Genomic DNA, 16,045 nt, shown 5'->3' with positions numbered 1-16,045 from the left:
TCGGCTTGTCAGCTATCATTTGTAATTTTTCATCCACTACTCAAACCGGGGAAACAATCAACCTGGAAACTACAGAATCGCGTACTCTTCTCAATGGAAGACTCTCAGAATAAATTGCTAGATGAGCCAGTTCCTGAGATCATCAACTCAAAGGGTACATATGTCCCCCCATCAGTCGACCATTCGAGGCTGTTAGCTGGAGAATCTTACTCCCATTATTCCCCGTGTCCGGTCAATATCACTCCCTCGGCGAAGTCTTCTACCGAAGCGGAGAAAGCAGAGCCCACGCCATGTGTACTAGGAATCGACGAGGCGGGTAGAGGCCCGGTTTTAGGTCCTATGGTCTACAGCGCATTTTATCTCCCTATTCATCTTCATAATTCATTACTTGCAGACGAGCACCACTTTGACGACAGTAAGGTGCTAACTCCCGAAGTCCGATCAAATCTTATGCGTTCTCTGTGCACACAAGGCCACTCACTACACAACTCCTGCGGATGGGCTGTCAAAGTTATGTCGGCTCGTGATATATCTTCGGGGATGCTACGGCCTTCTATGGCAGCTGTTTATAACCTCAATGCCCAGGCACTGGATGCGACTATTGAAATAATACGTGGCGTTGTTGAAACCCAAGGCATAGACGTTAAGGAAGTTTATGTTGATACAATTGGGAAACCAGAAACCCACCAAGCCAGGCTGCTACGAGTTTTCCCAGGTCTGAAAATCACCGTGGCTAAGAAGGCTGATTCATTATATCCTTGTGTCAGTGCAGCGAGTGTATGTGCCAAAGTCACAAGAGATGCTGCCTTGGAGGCATGCTATGAAAGTTGGGTCAATCAAAGGAAGAGGAAAAGGTCTCTGGAATCAGGAGGTGGCGAAGCAGTGACAGCAGAGGAGGAAACGTTAAGTTGGGGTAGCGGATATCCATCTGATGGCAAGTGCATTGGATGGCTTAAAAAGGACATGAACCCATTGTTTGGCTGGGGAATTGAGTGTCGATTTAGTTGGGGTACGTCAAAGGAGCTCTTGGAGATAAAATCTGGAGTTAAGGTTGACTGGCCTGTCGAAGAGGACGAAAGTACAATGCTGGTAACGCAATACTTCACATCCAAGTCTGAGGCCGAGGGTCTAGCGAGTGAATTGCGGGACTGGTATGGACATAAACAAGCGGAAATATTTTAGTTGCTAGAGTGAATAGTATCATTCAAATGGATAATTATAGAATACATATGGCCTTCGAGACGTATAGACAAAGGGAAATAAAAATATTCAGACAAGGAAGTGCAATTAACAATAATAAAATACCCTGGGCATTCCACCCGTAAACCTAGAGCTCTGCATGAAAAAAACGTGCCTGATTTGCTGCCCCCGTGAACTCGAATATCAAAACGAAAGAACTGTTAAGCAACAAACAAGAATTGTGTTTGGATGTATTATATTGGCTCTTACATCGTGGCCGTGGAGAAATAGTAGTTGTCCCAAAGGTATTCGTAGTCTTCAATAACACTTCCAACAAGACCAAGTAGGGGTTTATCGCGTAAGGAGTTTGTAATGGATTTTATCCATGACCTTTTGGAAGTATTAGTCACTTCACTCAGTTCGAAATGATAACAAGTAAATACGTACTTCGTAACATTTTCGTAGAAGGCACCTCTCATAAGCCACCAGCCCATGCCCCAACCTCTCTTGCTGAGTTCTTCTCTCTCCAGCTTCGACAAGCCACGAAGGCCTCCTGCTACCCTGTCACGGAACTCTTTTTTGGCAAGCTGACGGCAAGTAAATTCTAGTCCAAAACCAATAAGCCAAGGAGTCCAGCTCTTCTTTTTGGCTCTATATCTCTGGAGTGCGATTACGTAAATCAATGGCCGGAGAATGTATAAGATCTCTGCCAGCTGCCCTATCCCAGAGATCCGGTGTAATAATGTTTGAGGAGATCGAACATCATCCGCAGTTAAAACTTTAGATGTAAGGTACGCCGAGATATCATTTGCATCGGGCAGATTTGGCAACGCCATTCCTGTCCGAGGCATTGTCCAGATTAAATCAATGGCTTCGGATGGTTCACTTGGTGGTGTTTCCATGCCATTAAAGTCACCGCTATCATTCTCTTCTACTTGTCTCGGATCGACCTCTCGTTCTGGGAGTGGCGGGCTGACAATAGGCCTAGAGTTTGTTAACCGCAATAATATTAACCTGCAGAGAGCCTTCACTGCTTCTATAAAAACAACGACACGCCATCGAAGTTTCTCGCCCTTCCTGCGTGCCGCCATCTCCCATAATAGCTCAGTATATTTGACCATCTGTAGCGCTAGAGCAACTTTGTGGTATAGAGGTGATTGAAAGGTCCAGTATTTGGTATATCGGGTATGGGGAGAAGGTGTGGGCCGCGGCTGGGAAAGGGGGAGACGAGCTATAACGCGCGACACAAGAGAATCATGGTAGAGTGAGAGTAGCTGGACGCCCGAGTGAACTATTTCAAGGTGTCTATTAGTATTTATCTGAAGTCTGGTTAATTATCGTAAAGCTAGGTAATCACGCACTCGATTCGGAGGCTAGCTCCGCTTCCCTAAACCGCCCTATGGGAACGCATTAGTATGAAGAGCACAATCCAACAACCGCCATGTAAAAATAGCACTCTTACCAGGTATGATATATGTTAAGGATCGCAATGCCGACTCAACCTGGCCAACTGAGCTAGCATTTTTGGTGACAAACTCCTCGTACATCTCCACCAGTTTTGCAGGCTGGAGAACCTCTGGTATCTGGTCTCGAAAACTCATGGCTGTCTTCATCTTAATCGCTTCATTAGATCGATTTCGGATAGGCTGCGACTTCTTAGCAACCGGTGGGTGGTGAATTCTCCTTCGTACGTTGCATTGTAAACGCTGTGAACCAAAAAGCTTGGGATGGAATTGCGACTTGCCTCGGCATCGAATATCTCAGCCGCTTCGGGGCGTTCAATATATCACGTGATCAGGAATTGATGACTAATGGGAACTTTACGCTAACATCAATCATTTTAGAATCAAGCAATTGGCTATGAATGGGATGGGACGTGATGGACACCATGGGGCGATAACTACTTTATTTCTGATATACCACTATTACTACTCATCCGCAAACTTCCAATAGCCGTTATCCTTGCATGCCTCCTTATATCTATCTAGAACCTTCTCCCGCTCCAACTTTTCTGCAGTCGCCCGGTCCAGTTCAATTTCTTGTGTGTTCGGCATGTCTGTTCTCCAATACCCAGGAGGTGACCTCCCGGGGGCATGCGCACTTCGATGCTTGCTGAACTTATTTGAAAGGACGCTGGCCTTAGCTTCAATCAGCATATCACGGATCTCAATCGGCGACTTGCCCTCTAGCAATTGCTCGTAGTTGATGCCTAGATCTCCCTTTAAGAGATCATGGTCTGCGCGGGACAATTTGCTTAAGGGACGAGGTTCTTCGCCAAGCTCATGTTTAGCCATGCTGCGATATACCGGGCCGCAACACTCATGTCTTAGACATCCGCGAAGCTGTTTTCTCATACTCTTATCTCGAACAACTTCATCGAACGCGTAGTCTAGGCCTTGATTCCTGCTCGGATTAAGCTTGAAGTGTTCTAGGCCAAGTTCACTGACAGGCCTATGACGACAGCTGGATTGTGGGCGTATCTCATCATCGTCCACGTCCTGTGAAGAAGGAATGATATCATAACTCTGTGTTTGTTCTGGAGGGTTGGGTTGCAGAACACATGGTGTCATCTCAACCTCAACCTTGTTGTTTGGCGTTCTAGGGGTTGCAAATTTGCTAGACTTAGCTATGGCCGTCTGGGGGGTAGAAAGTAAAATTGGTCTTGGTGTATGACTAGTTTCCAAAAGATCTTGGAGCCGTGTCTGCCGCATTTTAGCAGCTGGCGTGCAGTTCTTGGTATTTGCAGCTGTAGAGGAACGTAGCGATCGTCGGCCCTTTAAATATTCTTCTGCTTCGCCGTCTTCAGCAACGCTTGGAATGGCGTGGGCTCCCCTTGAGAAATCACGTTTTCGTCGTTTTGATTGAGGTTCTGTGGACCCTTTTGATTTAGACATAGGAGTCACATTGATATCAACCGAGCGTAGGGCCTGTCTTCCTCGTTTTTTGTAGGGTGATTCCGCCTGTTGGTTTACATCAAATTCCGATTGATCGTCCTGAAGCTCCGGTGTAGGGCTACGCCTATCTGGCAAGACAGTAAACTTGGGCCTGGATAGTGGTGACTCAATCGGGTCAAGTGTAGGACTGGAAACAGGTCCGAGCCCATGATTTTCAAGGTCTTCATGACGCGGTATGTCAGTTATCTGGGTCGACGGGCTAGGCGTTGGCTCGCTCTTGATATAGAAAGGCTTTTCAGCAGTACCGACATCTGTAGGACTCTCTTCCACCTTAACGGCACGGTAGATGGGAGGCGAAACTTGCGGTCTGCGAAGTGACCTTTCTTTGACAACTACTGGCGTATCTGGTGATTCGTCGGTTTGAGGAAGCCGACGCTCATCATACCTTAGGTCTTGCGATTGAGTAGATGCGGGGTCAGAATGATGTTCTCTAATTTCTGAATGAGTGGGAGTTTTCTGATTATCCGACCCTTGGGGAATATAGCGCCGTATCGGGGTAAGGGTCGGGGACTCAGAGATGGCCGTTACGTCTCCATGTTCCAGATTAGCTCTTTTAAAAGTCACCATCTCTCCATTAACGATGGTTTCAAGATTTCCCTTCTCCAGAAGTCGATTCCACTTAACTAGCTTCTCTTTAGAAGCCTTGTGGTTTCGACGTAGTATGCAGAATGACTTTATCAAATTGATATTTTCCGCGTAAAGTTCGCCATAAAAACCGGCAATACGAGAGTAGAGATCATAGTCCACAATTCCTGGGGAGGACTCAAAGTGGTATATAATATCCTCGGGGTCGAGCTTTTTTGCCTTATCGAGGAGGCTCTTCTCAAACGTAGAGTCATCCTCGTGCAAGTAAGCGCTATCTTGATCTCGGAGTTCTTGCTTGAGTTGGTTGACAGCATCCTTCAAATCACGATTCTCCTTAGATATGGTTTCGATCTGTTCCAAATTCTGTGCCCGCGTGTCATCGTACTCTTTCAGTCTTTGAGAAACCGCCTCCAGCTCTTGCTTTGTTGATTCATGTTCCTTTGATGTCTCTTGCATAAGCTTGAGAGCCTCGTTGTAGTGATGTTGACATTGTGAGAGGCTTTCAGCCAATCGTGCTAGCGAGTCCATGTATATATTTTATATGCTCCGTGGATGTTGACTGAACACAAGATGTTGATGTCGTTTCTCGACATGCTCCCCGTCTGTCTCGGCTCCGTCGACGCGTAGGTAGACGCGAACGCGTGTTCACGTGTGATAAGCCAGATCTGATTACATAATAACGTAGATAAGATAAGATTGGGAGCCTCTTATCAAAAACCGAAAGTCAAAGACAAAGGTTTTGAGGGATGAACAATATCCTTGCATTTTCACCCTCGAGCCTGCCATAGGTGATCGCTACTCCTAGTGCAGCTGCGGATGGCTCTTGAGCTATGCCGAAACGCTGCGAATATGAAGATTCTCCGGATGAGCCGCCCTCAAAACGCACACGGCTACCTGACCGGCTCTCAGCTCTTAGCGATGAGCTACTTCTCCACGTCCTCAGTTTTCTATCCATCCCATCCTTGATAACGTGCCAGAGGTTAGTACATCGACGTTTAATGTCTACTCTCTCCTTGATCTGCATCTAACCAGCGTGCAAAATAGAGTATCTCAACGATTTGCCGCGCTTGCAGGAGACTCGGAATTGTGGAAGCGAAAGTATTACTCCCGTTGGGTATGGCCGAGAGCCAGACGGATACGACAGATCAGACAGGGAAGCACAGTCAAAGGCTCGCTTGACTACTCGCCTCAGGTGTCAAACTGGTTTAGCCATGGCCCGTTGACGCAAGTAGGCGAGGAGAGGAACTGGAAAGGCCAGTATCGACTCCAGCACAATTGGTCGAGAGGGTCATGTCGAGTTACAGAGGTGGAAGTGGCTCAGCGTCCGGTCAGTCCCGTCGTGGTGAAGTTGGAACATGGTATTGTTTTTACGGCGGATATAGAGAATGGACTCCGTGCGTGGTCGATAAAAGATACCAAAACGTGCCTTGCGACTGTACCATATTCGGGCATATGGTCTAGTGATGTAGGGCCTGGAGTACCTACTGCGATTGCAGTGACGGCGAATAACCTAAAACAAGGTTGTTTTGGCGTTACGGTAGGCTTTAGCAATGGTGGCATGGTGGTTTATTCGTTTGAATCGCTACCTGACGGAGGATCTACCTTTGAACTTCAGCTGCGCCACTCAGATTCGGCAGCGGAAGACGCAGCCATAACGGCCCTGGCATCTCACAAGGATTTCATACTTGCCATATCAGAGGATAATGTCCTTTATCTTTATCAACTCTACTATGATGATTCCCCACTTCTGAACCTAGGCGGAAATGAGAAGACAAAGAGGAAACATTCCATGCGGCTGATTGCCTCACTTGTCGCGAATAGCATACAGTCACCATTTTCTCTTTCAGTCCGGACAACATCTACCCATGCTATTGCATCTGTGAGCTATACCTTCCCACGCATCGGCTGTGGCTGGTCTGTCGGAATACAAGAACTCTACTGGAGTAAAGATGGCGGAGACCTGACGTCTCGACTAGCAACAACCGTGGATTGCCAGTATCTTGGAAACAAGCTGTCTGAACCAGCTGCGGATACACAGGTTAAACGGCCCAGGCAGATGATGTCGACGCCAGGATCCTCTGACCATCGTTCCCCCATGGCCTTCCCTTCACTCTCCTACACCCAACCACCTACATCACTTTCCTACTCACATCCCTATCTTCTTGCATCTCACGCTGACAACACACTGACGATGTACCTGGTTGTCTCGACTACCGATAGCCTATCCATCAAGACTGGCCGACGGCTCTGGGGCCATACCTCCGCGGTGTCTGGTGTGCAGGTGAGCTCGCGAGGGAAAGCAGTGTCAGTGAGCACAAAAGGGGACGAAATCCGTATCTGGGAACTTGAAGAGATGATATCGTCTCGCGCAGCATCAAAAACGGCACTGATAGGGGATAGAAGCGTCCAGCTGAGTCCCGAACCTCGGCGGTCGAGAACCAACCCGTTTAGCGTCTTATCCCGGGCAGTCAAGAGACAAGTTGCAGCCATGGAAGGGGTCAAAGGCATTTCCTCCGAGGTCACACTCTCCTGCATTAAGGGCCCCGTCGAATTTGACGACGAACAAGTAGTAGTTCTCCGTGAGCACAGCCTAGGCACACAGTTACTCGGCTGCTACGACTTTACATAGCCGAAGCCAAACACATCTCTCTAGTCTTGTTTCATTTCTTGTACATACAAATGGGCGATATCTGGGGACGATGATGGCCCTAGGCTACATTTAAATGAGAGTAATATTTCTCTCAAGACCTATCCTTGCAATCTTGCCCGGCTTCACGCGGGCATTGGGCAGCTCATAAGTATATTTACATACGGAATACATGCACCCATCCAACTATAGCGGGAAATCGACCACCGAGTCCCCTCCCCAAGCCTGCCATGGACCCTGAGGAACATTTGGACGTTTGTTTGATCCATGATTCGCGGCAATCGGAACCTGAGGACCTTGTACGAATAACTAGCTAACGACCTTGATAGAAAAAAAAAAAGAAGCAGGGATAGCCAGAGCAAGCCACCAAAGAAGAAAAGAAAAAAGGAATACGTATAAGAAGCAACGGATCGTCCAGAAATTCTCCGAACGGTTCATCGATCGTACAGCCCGTTGAGATCGCACACATACATGCACACTACAGAGGAAGAGACCCGTCTGCGTTTGCGCCTGCACCCCAACCACGCAAGAGATTAATGAACACGGCCGCTGGCGACGCCTCCCCTTATGACCTGTCACTCACCAGCCGGTGTCTGCAGCATGGTCATGGCTTCTTTTTCTTCCCTCCTGCCGACAACTGTCCGCTAGGATAAAAAGAGAAGGCTGTTTTGCCTCTTTCTTTCGGCGTTGGACGAACAGGTGTCAAGCAGAAGGGAGGAAGGGAGAGAAATCCAGCCTTTCAAGCGAAGCCTGCTTCTTCCTGCCTCTCTTGCACATCCCGCAAGGGTCGAGCCATGATAGCTCACTCTACCCTCTCCTTTCCCCGTCTCCCTCCCGCCCTCTCCGTTTCTGTCCGCAGCCTCTGGGGGGAGATGATGCAAGCCGTGTTTGCCACTCACTCGCCTTGCCCTTGAGTATACTCTGTACAGATATATCTATAAGATGGGCGTGGGCAGGGATTGGGAGACGACGGCGAGAGGAGAAAGAAGAAAAGAAACGCGAAAATGAAAAACGAGTGCCTCTTCCCGGTTTTCAGTGGCTTTACCGGTGGAGCAGAGAGAACGGACAGCTGGCTTCTCCTTTTTTTCTTCGGTTACCGATGCTTGTGCGGTTTGGTGATGCTGGAGATAGCTCGAAGGCGAGTTGTCTGTGTATCACGCTCTTTCTGGGGGAGAAGCTGTATGTCTGCAGAGCCCTTCTCGCCTTTTCTCTGACCTCTCTGCTTCCTCGTCTCCTTGTCAAGTGTATATTCCTCCTCTGCGTCTCCTCGTCTTGCTGCCCCCTTTTGTTCTATATACGTTTATATGTTTATATATGTTTATATATATATATAAACTGCCCGGCCAGACCGCCTTCGTCTTGTTGTCCCAAAACGGAACTGAAGGCAAAAATCAACTAAAAGGGCAACTTTTTTTTTCTTCAGCTTCTTAAAAACTTCGTCTTCTTCTTCTTTTGCTTCTTCTTCGTCTTCGTCGTCGTCTTCGTCTTCATCATCCTCAGCGTCTGCCAGGTAAGTACAACAACCACTCTCGTCCCTTGCCTTCGTCTCCGTTTTGGTGTGTCTATCGAACCCGGTTCTTTTTTTTTGCCTCCCCCTCTTTTTTTTTTTTTTTTTTTTTCTTCCTCTTTTAGGGCCGCATGGGAGAAAAGCCGCCTTCGACTTGTTCCTCTGCCGTCGAGTTTCTCCCACACACAAACAACACACAATCCAGAAAGAATATATTCATTTCTCTCATCTTCGTGTTTTCTTTTCTTCTATCTCAGACTGATCATCATCGTCTTCTTTTTCTTGTTCTAGAAAAAGAATCTCTCTCTTACGAATTCTCTTCTTCAAAATCAAGGAAGACACTGAAAGCAAAGGGAAAGACCACAACCCTCCGTCAAGTCCGGGTTAAAGCAAAAAGGAAGCACTTAAAGAAGGAAAAAAAAGGAAGAGCCAGCCTTGATTCAAGATGGAATACCAATCTAGCGGTCGTGGATGCTTCAACTGTGGGTTGCGCCTCTAATTTCTACCTCAACTCTCTCCCGTGGAGTGATGGAATGGACGGACGATGGACTGGTATAGCAGGATATATCAATTGCCTCTGCGCATGAGATTGCACTGTTATGCTGCTCTTCTTCCTGCCATTTTACCTCTTGTTGGGATGCATTTTCATTTTTTTTTCCTATTTTGTTATTTTATTTTTTTCACCGCATCTTTTCCCTCTCCATTCTACTGTGCGCTTTTACTAACAGAACCGTCTAGGTGGCGAATCCTCTCATCAGGTTAATATGCCACGTTCTTCGTCTCTCCGTGGGATAACATTAATTCCTCCCTGATAGGCACGAGATTGCCCCAAGAAGGGAACTCCCACATGGTATGCTAGAGAAATATCACGTCTCCATTCATTCCCAGAGAAAAACCAAAACATATGAAAAACGAAAAGAGGAACGCTTGCTAAAATCTAGATTCTTGGTTCTATACAGTTACAACTGCGGTGGTATGTCATGAGGAATATGCAACTTGCGAATTTTTTTTCAACCATCATGGAAGTATGCAGATCTTAATTTTTTCTTCTACGTTTATAGGACAGGGACACGTCAGTGAGTTTTTGACATTGCACTCGGAGAGCAGATGTAGACGTGAAGGGGAGAGAGGCTTTGGAGAGAGCAGGAGAGTGTTCAAGCAACGCAAAAAAAAAAAGGAAGGATTCGTTATGTGTGTTTTAAATCTCTCTGTAGCTGACTCCATTTCTTTTTCTTTCTTGTCTAGGTCGTGAGTGTACCCAGCCTCCCAAGGAGAAGTCTTGCTACCGATGCGGTATGACCGGTCACATCTCCCGTGAATGCCCATCCAGCGGTTCCGGCGACAACAACTACTCCGGCGGCGGCTATTCTGGCGGATCTGGTGGCCAGGAATGCTACAAGTGCGGCCAGGTCGGCCACATTGCTCGTAATTGCAGTCAGCAAGGCGGCTCCGGATACGGCGGCGGCTACGGCAACAGCGGCAGCGGCTCGTACGGCGGCGGCAGCTACGGTGGCCGCTCGCAGACCTGCTACTCCTGCGGCGGATACGGCCATATGGCCCGTGACTGCACCCAAGGACAGAAATGCTACAACTGTACGTTTTTCCCTGCCATACAGAACATCCATCTGTGCCACTGCTAACTCCCTCCAGGCGGTGAAGTTGGCCACGTCTCAAGAGACTGCCCAACTGAGGCCAAGGGTGAGCGTGTCTGCTACAAGTGCAAGCAGGCCGGTCACGTCCAGGCCGCTTGTCCCAACTAAACGACCAACCCAGCACACACCCCCGTAAAAAAAATGTCGTGGAGAAGGGGATAAATACTTTTTTATGGCACAACCCGCATCCGCATCCATGCACACCTACCATCCCCCGGCATTTGAAAATAATCTGAACTTTAAAAAACACAAAAAAGAATTTGAGCTCGTTTCCCAGTGATTGAACCAAACTGCGCCCCTTTATACATCCATCGCCAACCTCCCCTTTATCCTCGCCCTCACCTCATGTCTACGCAATTAAGCTAAAGAAAGAAGAGTCCCCTCAGATGTTTGAATGGCCTCAGAGTGAATGCACAACCCGATTTCAGCAGTTTCCCCATCGTGACCCAAGACCCGTTGCTTCGTTGAATGGAGAACAAGCAAGGTGTAGGAGACAGTTACAGAGAGGAATGGAACGATATGAAAATATGAATGCAAGGAGTAGATTGACTGATTTGCTTAAGCGTGTGAGGAAGAAGGAGAGGAAATATGTGAACCAAGAACAGAAAGCCTTCTGGGACTTGTCAATGTTGCGAGCCCTTTTTTTACCTTTCCTTTTCTTCATGTCTTTTAACGATTCATTGATATTACCGGCCGTTTTCTTCTTTTTTCTCCGACTGCAATTATTACCCGTTTCGACCGTTCAAGAATCCCCCTATCTTCCTTTCTTTCTAAATTCTACAAATTGTGGTGTCTTGAGACTTTCCTTCGGCCAGTCTAACGATTCGCTACCTTCCTACGGCCCTATCGCATGGCCTTATGGCGGCTTCATGTTACCAAGTTTGGCTCTGGCCTCAAAAATGACAGACAAAATCACTTCATTCGAAAAAGGAGGTTGTGATCCTCTATTTTCTATTATATCCATTACGCCTGCTTTCCTTAGGCCAACTCCTTTCCTTTACTCCATTATGTTACAGGCAATCAATACAAAATGAACGCCAGCAGCCAGAAGCGCCATTACACCCGCAAACGCCCCCCGGATCAGCCATACCAAAACCTGCAGCAGGGAACTTAAAAATGACAAAACGGCTGCGAACAAAAAGAATCAAATAGAGAGCCAGATTTAATTCAACTGTGCCATGCCTCTCTTCTTCAACCGTTGGTTCGCAACGCTCATTGCCTCTCCTAGGTCCATATCCCCTACGATCTTCAGCTTCGTTGGTGGACCGTTCTCTCTCGGGACTTCAATGACATCCGGGCCTTGAAAGGAGTATCTCATGCCTGGTGGGGGACGGTACCGCACCGAGGCACAAGCTTCCTCGTAGGTTGGAATCCCTCTGCTGCGTCGAACAGCTTCTTCATCTTCATCTCGGTGCTGTTCAGCGGACTCGTTGATAGCTCGCTGCAATTGGTAGTCGTTGGACTCTTGGGTCGCTTCGGTCAAGGGGGCTCCAGACCAGGTCTCCCTGACGGATCTCGCCACGATATCTTGTAAGGAATAAGCAGCTGGATTTATGGCATTATGTTCTGCAGTTGGGGGCGATCGGTTATGGAGTGGCATACTGGACCTCCGCCTGGACCTCCTGGAGGATTGAGGGCTTGGGCTTCTGGATCTGGCTGGATGTGCAGGTCTAGTTGGATTTGAGGCCAAAGATGCACTGGAAGAAGAACTGCTTGGAACGGTTTTGCGAGGGGTGCTGGGCTGCTCTGAGCCGCGGATGAGGTAGGCTCGAGAATTCCAAGCCATGGCCTCTCTCACCCGGGGACTGCACACTATTATCGCTCGACCTTCCCTTGGGTCGACCGGAGTCTGAGCTCTCCCTCGAGTGGCCTGATTTTCAGCCGTCCGGGTTGCAGTATTTTGCGTTTCGGCATCATGTCCCCGTCTAGATCTAGGGGCAGTCGAACGCAGGTCTCTAGAGGACCGCTCGTGATTCTCCTGCGAACCATGTCCATTGCTAGCTGCATCTCCACCCCCAAAGCGTTTCTCGATCGACCTTAAATCCTCGCGTACTCTCCTTACTCTTGCCGCCTCTTCCCGCTCACTGGCTTCTAACGCTGCCCGGATCGCCTCTTCCTCTGCGCGGGCGGCCTCTCGCGCTCTCCTCTCTGCTTCCTGGGCCTCCCGGAGAGACTGTCGGCGGACCTCATCTTCCCTATTCATAGCTTCCTTTTCAGCTTCCCTGTGCTGCCGCTGGCGATCTTTCTCCAGTCTCAGGCTTTCTTCAAAGGCTCTGCGAAGCGTCACCTCTTCGTCGTCGTCCCCGTTGATGACACTGCTGGCTGTTCGTACACTTCCAATATCACTGCTGGACCCGGAATAGCTCCCTGCATCGCTGCTAGCGAAGGCATTAGTGGGAATGTGTCCACGATCCTCGGACCTTCTATCTCTTCCTGTAATTCTTCTGTTCATGGTTTATGGTAGGAGCAACCCAGCCGTTTGTTTGTTTTCCCCCCAAAGGGTATATAAAAGGAAGGGGCAAACCTCTTCTCGAGGGATGGAGCATTTGATGGTAGCTTGGGAGGCTCATGCTGGAGTTTAAGTAGAGTGATGGAGTCAATTTTTGAATTGACTCTCATATTGAATCTAAGTAAACGTCATGAAGTAAATAGAATTGAATTTGTTGCCACCAAAGTGTCAGGGAAGAGGATATATCATCATATCTACCCGATGGTCTTCACTGGCCCAGACCGGACAAAATAAATAAAACCGGAAAGTTGTAGCAGGGGTGAACTTATGAGCTGCAGCTGCACATTGCCATCCTCTTGAACCGAGGGACATCGCCGCAGAATCTCTCTTCCTCTTCCTTGTTGATACCCCATTCTTCCTGGAACGGGCGGAGGGCCATGTTCATGGTTCGACCCAGAATCTCTCTATCGCCTTGCTTTTCAACACGCTGGATTACCTCATCTAGGATCCATGACCGAGGAATAAACTAGTTAAAGGGAAAGAGTGTATGTCAGTATGCGCGTCTTTCCTTGATTAAAAATATGGTGGTGGGTTACCTTCGGATTCACCCCCTTCATGGAGCGTATCCGCTCCTCATCTTGACTCTCATCCCAGTCTTCTACTATACGCTCTTTCCATGATGAAAGCCACTTAGCAACGCTCTCTCGCGCGGATTTTTCGGTGTTTCCAATGCCGCCAACGCCTTCGTCGTGGAAGAACCTGCTGGCCACCGTCTTCCGCTTGTCATCGCTATCTATCTCTGCCACCGTGAGTGCAGATAGCCTTCTGAAGAAATGATTAAAGTCCAGCTCTAGCTTCTCGAGAGTGTCGAGAAGATTCGAGAACAGTTCACTAAAATCAGATTCCTTTTGTGTTTTGAGCCCCAAACGTGCGGACATTAAACGCTTGTATTCGTTTAGGAAGACCGTTTTAAATTCATCTCCAGCTTGATCGATGAGTTTCTCAGCTCGAGCGATGATATCTGGTTTTTGTTCTTCACTCAGTCCAGTGGAGAGGAATGTTTCGTCATCAATCTTGTCGCCAATTCCCATTAATTGAGCGAATGCTTCTCCGAGACGCACAAGATTCCACCATATCACAGATGGTTGGTTCTTGTAAGAGTAGCGCAGCATCTCGTCATCGTGGTTGGGCGTATAACTTGGATCAAAGTTGTCCATGAAGGCAAATGGGCCAAAGTCCAGTGATAAGCCGAAAATAGAAGTGTTGTCGGTGTTGAGCACACCGTTCATGAAGCCATATGCCTGCCAGGCGGCTACAGTCTTTGCGTTGCGGCGTACTATTTCTCTATATAACCTGGTAAACCTATTCTCTTCTGCTCCCTTCTCACCTTGGATCGCATCCTTGGGCACTCCTCTTGGAGGATTGTCTATCAATTCCCCATCGACAGGTTTGTCTTTTTCCTGAGCATTAGGTAGAGCTGCCGGAAGTGACTCCCAGCCAGGGAATACGTCTTCGGCAACGTAAGTAGCAAGCTTGCGGGTGAGCTTCAAGTCGCCTCGGGCCCGTAACAAGTCAAACGTGCCTATTCTAATCCATGATTCTGCAAAACGAGTGACTATAGCACCAGGTTCTAGCTTTTCTCTCCTGACACTGCAGTTTGGTAAGAGAGTTAAAGATAGGGCGCGTGTAGTTGGGATACCCAGTGCGTTTAGTGCTGGAGAACAGTGAGCTTTACCGTCAATCTAGGTATCAATTGACAATCACTAACCTTCAGAGACAATAAACTCTCGAATGCTGGAGCGAAGGACTGCTTTGCCATCAGCGAAACGAGAGTACGGCGTTAAGCCAGCTCCCTTGAGCTGAACTTCATAGCGCCTGTTTGTTGTCGGGTTTATCGTTTCGAAGAGAGAAATCGCACGCTTTACAACACATCAGTACCATATTTGAAGCTGGAAAACGGCAGGAACATACTCCATCTCCAAGCTGGCCCGCCCAAGTGCCACTATATATATCTTCGTAAGTATATAACCTTGTTTCAATGTAAGTTATAAAATAGCAACATACAATTGCCAGCCTACAACCCCGAGTTAATACTTCTATAGCGCAACAATGGCATGGGATAATGTATAAAACCAACCTCCATAGCATTGAGCCCAAGGATAAACGCCTCCGTTTGTCTCGTTCCAGAATATCTTGTTTCCCGCAACCATGTCCCGGAAGTCGTCCGTCTTGTCCTCGCCCTCCTTTAAACCGATGTCCTTCATCGCACAAGGGCTAACGGCCAACAGCTCTGGCTCCTGGGTAGTCTCTGGCCTGACAAAGGTGTACAACGCACCTTTAACAAGCCGAGGACCCAGGTGTTCACGCGGCGCATTGTGTGACGCCAGAGGGGTATCAAAAGCAGGATCCGGTGGAAGCTTGGAGGTGAAGTTGTTCGTCTTCTTGATATCTGCCAGCGAGACTCCTGGAGCATCCACCGTGGTGGTTGAGGAGTATAGCTGGTCGTCTTTTTCGTCCCTGGAGCCGGCCGTGCTGCTGCTGCGGATGAGATGGGAGGCCATCTGGGACAGGCGAGGACAGAGAGGAGACTGCGGGAGACGGCGCGGGAGACTGTTTCTAAAGAGCATGGAACTGGACGGATTTGCGTAATGAACCAGGGAGTATATCGCTTTTCAGCGGATCAAACGAGCGATATAACAAGTAGATGAATCTGAAGTAGTTGGTGTTATTATTAAATGTAATGCTGATGTTGATGGTTTATTTAACTAAACAGCCGAAGTAAAAGTTCGACCTTCCCAAGTCTTGACCAGGATGATGTCATCAGGCACATAACAAGTACTCGAACACGAGAAGAAGACATTACATAGGTAGCTACTGAGAGAAGGCGTAAGAAGAGACGAGGTCAGTGTTACGCTTGATTGCTCTGGGAGAAAGAGAATCCACCTAGGAGCACTAAGGATAGCTGCCGTACCAACTGCAAATCTGGGGAATGGGCGTCAGTTCCGGTGGTACGTCCCTAGACTACGTGGTTAAGCTAGGTACCAGTTGACATAATGCTTGCCTGTAGATGAA

General features: G+C 48.2%; 7 protein-coding genes across 7 annotated transcripts; 3 read left to right on the top strand and 4 right to left on the bottom strand.

Moving 5' to 3' along the window:
* Positions 1-93: 93 nt before the first annotated feature.
* On the top strand, positions 94-1,182 carry MGYG_06349 (ribonuclease H2 subunit A; the record flags this gene model as incomplete). Its single annotated transcript, XM_003171758.1, has 1 exon — positions 94-1,182. One exon carries the CDS (start codon positions 94-96, stop codon positions 1,180-1,182), a length of 1,089 nt encoding a protein of 362 aa, XP_003171806.1.
* A 263-nt stretch (positions 1,183-1,445) lies between these two features.
* MGYG_06348 (peroxisomal membrane protein PEX16) lies at positions 1,446-2,780 on the bottom strand (the record flags this gene model as incomplete). Its single annotated transcript, XM_003171757.1, has 4 exons — positions 1,446-1,569; positions 1,627-2,470; positions 2,541-2,576; positions 2,642-2,780. 4 exons carry the CDS (start codon positions 2,778-2,780, stop codon positions 1,446-1,448), a joined length of 1,143 nt encoding a protein of 380 aa, XP_003171805.1.
* A 327-nt stretch (positions 2,781-3,107) lies between these two features.
* Positions 3,108-5,246, bottom strand: MGYG_06347 (hypothetical protein; the record flags this gene model as incomplete). Its single annotated transcript, XM_003171756.1, has 1 exon — positions 3,108-5,246. One exon carries the CDS (start codon positions 5,244-5,246, stop codon positions 3,108-3,110), a length of 2,139 nt encoding a protein of 712 aa, XP_003171804.1.
* A 302-nt stretch (positions 5,247-5,548) lies between these two features.
* Positions 5,549-7,347, top strand: MGYG_06346 (WD domain-containing protein; the record flags this gene model as incomplete). The annotated part of the gene is made up of 2 exons (XM_003171755.1): positions 5,549-5,697; positions 5,763-7,347. 2 exons carry the CDS (start codon positions 5,549-5,551, stop codon positions 7,345-7,347), a joined length of 1,734 nt encoding a protein of 577 aa, XP_003171803.1.
* A 1,970-nt stretch (positions 7,348-9,317) lies between these two features.
* MGYG_06345 (hypothetical protein) lies at positions 9,318-10,632 on the top strand (the record flags this gene model as incomplete). Its single annotated transcript, XM_003171754.1, has 7 exons — positions 9,318-9,354; positions 9,611-9,630; positions 9,688-9,722; positions 9,832-9,845; positions 9,934-9,948; positions 10,118-10,465; positions 10,523-10,632. 7 exons carry the CDS (start codon positions 9,318-9,320, stop codon positions 10,630-10,632), a joined length of 579 nt encoding a protein of 192 aa, XP_003171802.1.
* Positions 10,633-11,686: 1,054 nt separating this feature from the next.
* Positions 11,687-12,976, bottom strand: MGYG_06344 (hypothetical protein; the record flags this gene model as incomplete). Its single annotated transcript, XM_003171753.1, has 1 exon — positions 11,687-12,976. The coding sequence occupies one exon, from the start codon at positions 12,974-12,976 to the stop codon at positions 11,687-11,689; it is 1,290 nt and encodes a 429-aa protein (XP_003171801.1).
* Positions 12,977-13,298: 322 nt separating this feature from the next.
* On the bottom strand, positions 13,299-15,534 carry MGYG_06343 (hypothetical protein; the record flags this gene model as incomplete). The annotated part of the gene is made up of 5 exons (XM_003171752.1): positions 13,299-13,499; positions 13,570-14,687; positions 14,742-14,892; positions 14,945-14,985; positions 15,111-15,534. 5 exons carry the CDS (start codon positions 15,532-15,534, stop codon positions 13,299-13,301), a joined length of 1,935 nt encoding a protein of 644 aa, XP_003171800.1.
* Between the last annotated feature and the right edge of the window lie 511 nt (positions 15,535-16,045).

Source organism: Nannizzia gypsea, genomic scaffold (genome assembly GCF_000150975.2).
Source record: "Nannizzia gypsea CBS 118893 supercont1.5 genomic scaffold, whole genome shotgun sequence".
Lineage (NCBI taxonomy): Eukaryota > Fungi > Ascomycota > Eurotiomycetes > Onygenales > Arthrodermataceae > Nannizzia > Nannizzia gypsea.
Note: the sequence above shows the minus strand (reverse complement) of the source record. Positions and strands in the feature narration are given on the sequence as shown.